General features: G+C 47.3%; 1 protein-coding gene across 1 annotated transcript in view; it reads left to right on the top strand.

Moving 5' to 3' along the window:
- Positions 1-1963: 1963 nt before the first annotated feature.
- Positions 1964-8302, top strand: part of LOC144153944 (uncharacterized) — a 45952-nt gene continuing 39613 nt past the window's right edge. Inside the window, exons 1-3 of the mRNA XM_077685719.1 lie at positions 1964-2089; positions 2452-2678; positions 7686-7777. Of these exons, the coding sequence (XP_077541845.1) occupies positions 2011-2089; positions 2452-2678; positions 7686-7777 (398 nt within the window). The 5' untranslated portion in view covers positions 1964-2010. The remainder of the gene's footprint in view (positions 2090-2451; positions 2679-7685; positions 7778-8302) is intronic.

Below are 8302 nucleotides of genomic sequence, written 5' to 3'. Positions count from 1 at the left end.
TTAATTGACGTCAAAATATTTTTGCCACACACTCACTCGTCACCGTTTGGGGTCTTGGAAAAACTTGCCCCATAATCACAAGAATATACTGAAAGGCTACGACGTCTTCCGCTACGACCGAAAGCAGGCGAGCAGGCTCTCTGAGGCGTTGCTGTACTTGTGCAAAATGGCATAGCATCTCGAGCAGACAAACTTAAAACTCAGCTAGAAGCAGTGGCTGTCACCCTCCTTGGGTTCAAAACAATAAAGGGGCTGTCTGTGCGTTGAACCACACCTTACAGTAACACTCCAAGATTTGAAAGACTTAGTAAACCGATTACCAGAGCCGTTCTTTATAGTTGGCGATTTTAATGCCAACTCTTCTTTTTGGGGGAGTGAAAAAACTGACGTAACTTGCAACATTTTAGAAGATTTTTTTTGTGAAATATTGCCTCTCTACTGAATACTGGAAAGCCTACATACTGCTCCCCAAGCTCAAGACAGATGAGCTGCACATGTTTATCATTTAGCTGCGTCTGTTTTTAGCGATCTCGAATGGGATATCATAGGCAAACCATATGGGAGCGATGACCTGTACTGATTAGCGTACCATCGTCACCAACATCAGCCCGAGGACACGGTTTCGATTCCTGTCCCGGCCGCCACAGCCGCAATTCTGATGGAGGCGAAAAGCAAAACGCTGGTGTGTACGTGATGTCGGCGCACATAAAGATCCCCAGGTGGTCAAAATTAATCCTGAGACCTCCACTACTGTGCTCCTCATCACCTGCGTTCCGTCGGAGCGTTAAACCCTACAATGAAGCAAGCAATCAATCGTCACCAACAATTATCCCGATGAAACCACGCAGGTGAAAACGTATTGGCCGACGGCGAACTTTTTACTTTCGAAGTTACTTTAGGCCAGGTGTTTTTGGAAAATCTTTGTGTTGATGAATTGAATGAAGTGTTTACATCCCTCATTGCTAATGCTGCACGCGTAGCTATTCCCCAGTCCACAGGAGTGATGAGGCAAAACCACAAAATACGGTGTACCCGAGAATGTAGGGAGGGAAAAATGGGCGCAAAATAATGCATGGGGAGTTTTTCGATGGTGCCCAACACAGTAAAGTCTAATAAATTTTGAATAGAAATGATGTAAGGCAAGGCACATTCGGCGCAAAGCTGAGAAAGCCTCATGGCGAAATTGTCTCGTCCGTAAACAGCTCAGTAACATCAAAGAGGTTATGGGAGCAAGTTCGCAAGCTAAACGCGACATACTCCCTCTGCACAGGTCCATTTTTAACACCACTGGATTTACCAACAAGCATAGAAGAACAGGCAGATATACTGGGTGAAAACTTCACATTGTATCAAGTTCCGCACACTGCACAGAAGCGCTCTTGAAGTGCAAAAACACAGCAGGGAAACGACGACTGCCAACATGCGGTGGCACAAACAATACATGCAATGCTTTATTTGCACTCCAAGCACTAAAAAAAGCTCTACAGGATCGTAAGCAGACCACCCCCGGGCCAGATGATATACATCACGAAATGCTTGCACATCTATCGGGTCCCGCTGTACAAGCACTTATGAAATATTTCAAGAAAATTTGGGTGTCGGTAAAAATGGCGGAAGCTTGGAAAAAGCATTTATTGCAGCGTTCCTAAAACTTGGAAAGCCGTGAACCTTTCAAAGTGGTTATAGGCGAATAGCCCTTACTAGCTGTCTAGCCTAAACGTAGGAACTTGTCCGGAACACCAAATTAAGCTTTGTCCTGCGTGCTCACACATAGACCGGCGACTGCGCCACGCAGCGTCTGTATTGCGGTTCTGTTATGTGCGGGCTTATTGCGCGCTCTCGGCGCGAAAACAACACACTTGGTTTAGTCGCGTTCAACCACGGCAAGTATTTATTTGGGGGGCTAGCCACTGGTTCGTTCTTACGCGTGCTTTCATCTCTTTTCATTTCATTGCAGACGCCCTCGTGTGCATTCTGTCTGCGTCGGCGCTGAACCTGGACCGCTTCCCCATGCGGCTGTGTTCCTACGTGGTGTATACGCGGCGCGTTACCCCGGGCGGCCCAGTGCAGCCGTTCGTCCCCGAGAATGGTGAACTCTTCGCTTGATATGCTACAGAGATTCCTGTTTTGGTTGAGTTGCGTGACGCCAGTTGTCACTTCTTTTGCGAAGGACCATCGAAGGCCATGTTTGCGCAGCCTCAAACTTGTTAGAGCTCATGAAGACTAAGTACATCTTTGTTCGATTCGAAAGAACAATGTATAGTAATCGCTCATTAAGTCGAACTGGGATATCATTATCGGTAAAGTGGAAACTTTTTTTGCCCTGCATTTACCCCCATTGTCGTTTACCATGGTGTGCCGCTTCACGTATAAAAGGCAGCATAATTTCTCGAAGTTAGCGCCATGGAGGGCAGCGCCCTGACTGCACCTCGCGGTGAAACAATATTGCAGACCCCAAATTTTCCAAGTTCGTGCACCGCTGCGCGAAGACGCGGAGCCGATGCGTTGTGGCAGGGATACCGTCGACGCTGGCCACGCTGTTCGAAAACAATGGCTCGGCCATCATGCCGACCGCCGTATCCGCAATGGCGAAACAGTTGGACAGGCAAGGACTCGCGGGCCTCGCCGTCTTCTCTACTCCAAGCGCTGACCTCGGGAAGCTGGTGGAGATGACAGGGGTAAGATACTGAGACAGTGCCACCTGAAAACCGCTCCTAACCAAGAAACGCGTGCATTTTGCTAAGCAGTCCTTACTGACGCGCTCCTCGTTCCTTTCTTAAGTCTTGTCTACTCTAGGAACTTCATTTCTACGATGATCCTATCAATGAAAATGAATGCCAGAATACGCTGTTGTGCGCAGTCGCAAGTAAAAGTATGCTGAGAAAGCGAATACATATTTCTCGGGAATATGCCTAACGCAAACGAGTACTGTTGGAATAGGAGTTTTTGCGAGGACCACAGTTAACGCAGCGTTGATTCCGGATGGTGCATACAATTTCCTGTGCTGCAAGCGTGATAAAAACCTTTTAAGAATTGTTGGTAGGATTTTGACAAAAAACCTTGCATTTATCGTCGTTCTCTCGGTCCTAAACGTATTTGTCGTCTAAATCTATCAAAGTAAACAAACGCACATGCTGTTAAGCACCTTGCACAACGGAATCCCTCGCGCATCCGGGGTATATATAGATGCTCTAGACGCCTACAGTGAGTTAAAGCAAACCATGAGAAACGGATGAAGGTATTATGTCATTTAACGCGAATAATTACGTAGTATGTAACATGGCTGATTAGTTTAAGTAATTAATTTTGAAAAATTTCAATTATTAAGAAATTTTGTACGGATGTCAATGTAGGGGTCATCGGTAAAATGGTAACGCCGAAAGAGGAAGAAAGATAGGTCGGTGGGGGACGGCAAAATAACTCTGCTTAAATGAATTCGCGCTGACAAGGCGACCAAGCAGGTGCGAGACTCGTGTGGAGTCGTCGTAGAACGTGAAACAGACAATTTAGAACTAAGTAAATTATCGCCACTTTGGCTGCCAAGTTCAGTTAGGGATAACGTTAGATACCCTGTGAATCTTTATTTATTTGCGCACATTTTGTTTGCTTGCTTGCTTATTTTTGCGTGAAGAGCCATGTTGGGGGCATTACATGAAGGGTGAGCAAGAAAACGGACAGGTCAAATACAAAAATGTGCAAAGAATAAGGATTCCATAACAGAAGAGGGGCAGAATTTAGTTTTTTTATATATCATGCCCATTATAAAGTGGTCACCTCGCGTGAACCCTGATTGGCCGAAAGAAGACGACTGGATATGACGCAGCACATCCATTGGTCAGAGGCCTCGCAAGAGCAGCTACGTCCCGACTGAAACGGACGTAAAATGGACATTTAAGAAACGGACAGAAGTGAAAGTTCCACTCCAACGCAAAATTCTTTCATCGCCAAAATAAATTCGGTAAATAATTAAACGATAATAAACAATATCAATAACTGTTTAATGAACGAATTGATTCACAGATATATTAGGCCAATGTCTTTGAGTAATGTACAGGTCCGCGCAGAAGTAAACGGAGCACTGGAGCGGTGGCCGAGCTTCATCGCTGCGCTGCGTATGGGCGCCGACGGGAACCATGGAGCGCCGGTCAAAAAGTGTGTTCGCACTGCCCGCGCCACCCTGTCTAATATGTTTAATCACCGCTTTGCTGGCGTGTCATGCTCGGCGAGGCGGTCTTCAAAAGGCAGCGCTGGCCTATGATGGGCGCTGATTGCATCGGCGCTCGCACGCATCAGCGGCGACCGAATCGGCTGTTCATAAGCTGGACCAAGCTGCGCGCGCCCGCAAACGTGCCTTGAGGCGCGCTGTAAAGGGCGGTATAAAATTGTGGGCCGCTGTGGTTTGGCATAGCATGCCATTGCGATATAATTAATTGTAAGCCGGAAACAAAATTGCCACGTACAATATAGAAAGCACATTCACAGACATTTACGTTGTTCGAAAAAAAAAATCTCGCTTACGAGATTTCTTCTTTAATGTTGTTTTTGTCCCAAGTTATTGCGGCCGGTCAGTCCAGGTCTGTTCTGAAGAAAGGGAAATAAAAAATTTCCATGCGGTGGAGATTCTGTATTAGAGAACACCGTAAAGAATAGGTACAATCGTTGCCTGCCATGACTGCGTGCTCCTTTATAGGGCGCATATTTTGCTGTCGCATTAACCCTTCCTCTCCCGTTGACGAGGATAGCCGTCATAAGATTTTGTACTAAATTAACTGATTAAGAGTATGGTCGTCATTGGTCATGACGGCTATATGCGTCATCGGTCCTTTAGAGGCCTTGAGGGCGCTTTTTTGCAGAACATTGCGGTCATGCAGTGAAGCTATCTTTCAATTCAGTGCGGAGTTTAATTTAAATCTCAACACTTTCTTAACTAATATAATGTGCTCGTTAAAAATAACAACGTCGGTTTTAATACAACAACATATGCGCCCTATGAGGCCTGCTGTAATAGCAGGCAACGATTGTACCTATTCTTTATGGTTTTCTCTAATACAGAATTTCCACCGCATGGAAATTTTTCATTTCCCTTTCTTCAGAACAGACCTGGACTTACCGGCAGCAATAACTTGGGACAAAAACAACATTAAAAAAGAAATCTCGTAAGCGAGACTTTTTTTCGAGCAGCGGAAATGTCTGTGAATGTGCTTTCTATATTATACGTGGCAATTTTGCTGCCGGCTTGCAATTAATTATATCGCAATGACACGCTATGCCAAACCGCAGCGGCCTACAATTTTATGCCTCCCTTTACAGTGTGCAACAAGGCACGTTTTCGGGTGCGCGCAGCTTCGTCCAGATCATGAGCAGCGGATTCTGTCGCCGCTGATGCCTGCGAACGCCAGTGCAACCAGCGCCCTTCTACATCCCAGCGCTGCCTTTTGAAGACAGTCTCGCCGAGCATGACACGTCAGTAGAGCGGCGATTAAACATATGAGAGAGCGTGGCGGGGGCAGGGCGAACACACTCTTTGACCGGCGCTCCATGGTTCCCGTTGGCACCCATACGCGGCGCAGCGATGCAGTTCGGCCGCCGCTCCTGTGCTCGTTTACTTCTGCGCGGACCTTTACGTTCAATAATTGGATCAATCTTCAATGGCAGCCGCTAGGGCAACAGAAGCGGTCTGTTCTGCTGCACCTACTAAGCCTGTATTCCCCTGCAATGTCTATATACATACGTACTTTGTTGCGCCGTTATCGCGTATGCGGCTGGCATAGGCCTCCTGCGCTGCCCAGGGGGCGCTGCGCAAGCGGCTTCCGGGCAGTACTTCCGGGTAGTACAAAGCTGTGCGGGTCCCATAGGATCCCGTGTTGACAGAAGCAAAATGAGCTCGACGCTCCCGATTATTTTGCGACGTGGTCACCAGCTCATCCCCGACGCGTCAGATATATTTCAGCGATCAACTTGGCATTAGGGGAAAAAGCTTTGCAGCGCTAAACACGTTTACAGCGCCGACGAAAGTGCCGGGACCGTTGCGGCGTCTGCTACTCGCAGGTTCACCGATCGATGGTCGTACGAAGTGAAATTTTAAGTAAAATTTCTAGTTTAAACTAATACCCTAGGTGACAAAGACTTCTCAAAAACAGCCGATCAAAAAACAAGAGTGACTCAATCGGCGATGATCGCGCTTTAAAAAGCCAGCGAGTCCGACGGACCGCAGGCTCGCCTGCTGCGGTGCGCCGCTCTTTTGCGTACCTGCACACTATGCGTGCGCTTTCAACAGTGCTCGTTTGCGTCGCCGTTACGAATACATGGTGCAGCGTTAGCTTGCCGTTTTGTTGCGTGTCTCAGAGACAAAATGCCGCGACCGTCAGAAGCGTGAAATCTGTTCTCGATTCTGAAATTAGTGGCCGTAAAACAAAGTGGTCGGGAGAACTAAGAGGCCGCTTGCTTTCCTTGTTTGCTCTCACTTTACTTAATTACGCTCTTGCAGCATACATTCTCAGTTCGCACCTAATAGCCTAGAATCAGGGTCAGCAACGGCTGAGTTCCATGCAGCCTACACAGCCAAGGGCTGGACGGCAAATAGGGGGGGGGGGGGGGGCGGAGGAGGAGGAGGAGGGGGGCTTTGAATGCAAAGAGAAAAAATTCAGCGAATTTCTAATAATATTTGACAATAATCTGGCGAAGTGTAAAGATGGGGGGGGGGGGGGCAATTCAACTGGAGGACGCCACTTCTCTGTTCTTGTCTCGCTGTCTAACTCCATTTGAAGTCATAACTGGCGTGTCGGCGTACGACCCCTGCACTAGAAAACCAACACAGTCAGTGATGATCGTATAGAAATATTCGGGGCCCCGCGCCGTGTATGCGGCTTTGTTATGTGTCGTTATAGAAGTACACATCTCTGCAGGGCGTGTGATTTGGTGCGTGTTTTGCGTCCTTTAATAGCACTTAATTTGTTTATTTAATTGGCGCTATTGCCCCACCTACTCGCTATGTACCCTGCCGTTCGTAAATCGTGCGGCGTAAAACGTTACGCAAGAATCATTTAGTTTGCGAAAATACGAAACAAAATTTCCACTCGTTTCAAAGGCGGTGCCAGGCCAGCAGTGTCAGCTGAGTCGGCTGCGCAATTCTTGCGTTCGCTTGCATGCTCCCGATGAAGCAACATTTGCAGTTACTACAGGATGTAAGATGAGCAGCCTTCCGTGTTTATGCTACTCGTGAACTTTCCTTTGTCGACCGCGCGCAAGAAGAAAAAACTGTAACTGTCGTCAAACAGTTAAAGCACCCGACCTGGCGATATACTGTCCCACGCCGCGACCACCGCGACAGCTCGCTCAAAAGAAAGCCTACAAATCGGCTTCTTTTTGCGGATATTATTTTGTTTAGCCTCTGCAGCTACTTTAGGGGTTATATCATACAGTATGCAGTGATTTAAACACGCCACAAAGCGCCACAACCAACTTTCACTCTGGCTTGTAATTGAAAACACATGGAGGGCGGCGAGGGTCGTCTGCTTTTGTACTACCCAGAGGCGTCGGCCGCTAGGGGCGCTGAATGTCGCCAAAACTCCAGCGCAGGAGGCCTATAGGACATAAGGTACCTAGAAATCCGGTCAGATTTCCAGGTATCCCCCAGTTTAGCTCCTTTTCGTGCTTACGCTATTCTGCTTTTTTTATTTTCCTAGCAACTATTTGAGAAGCTGGAAGGCAAGTACAAGCTCATCGTCGGAGTCCACAGCACGGCGTTCAACGATTCGAAGTTAAAAGACCTAAGCAAGTAAGTGAATCAGACATCATTCGAACTTGATGATAATGACCATGAGCTGATCGCTTGTTCTGTAAAGTAGTATTAACGCGTTCATTACCAAGGAAGCCCGATGCTTGCTTGGGCAAGGCCAGTAACGAAAGGGAATGCCGACTTCTTCTAGAAGGATCTGGCAGCTTCACAAAGACGACAGTATACTCGCTCTGCACTACATGTGCCTGTTCATTCCTGATCGAAACCCAGTCGAAAAAGTCAAGAGAAGTTTCTGTAGTGTAGTATTTTCGCATGTCGTGCTGTGCACATGGTCTCGTCGTATCCTTGTCGTGTCTTGATTCTGATGTTCTGTCATTTGTCGCATTCCTGTCCTAAGTTTGACATCCCATCGCGAGAAGAATTCTTGTCTTCTTGCGATCCTGATGTTCCATCAGTAGCTGCACATGGTTTGAATGTTACTGCCCCTTGCAAAGAATAGCGTAAATGGCAGTTGTGTTGTGACATACAGGAATGTTTGCCGTTGAGAAAATTGACTTTGTTGTT

This window comes from Haemaphysalis longicornis, unplaced genomic scaffold, assembly GCF_048455015.1.
Source record: "Haemaphysalis longicornis isolate Haplotype H1 unplaced genomic scaffold, Haemaphysalis longicornis Haplotype H1 scaffold_9, whole genome shotgun sequence".
Taxonomy (NCBI): Eukaryota; Metazoa; Arthropoda; class Arachnida; order Ixodida; family Ixodidae; genus Haemaphysalis; species Haemaphysalis longicornis.
Note: the sequence above shows the minus strand (reverse complement) of the source record. Positions and strands in the feature narration are given on the sequence as shown.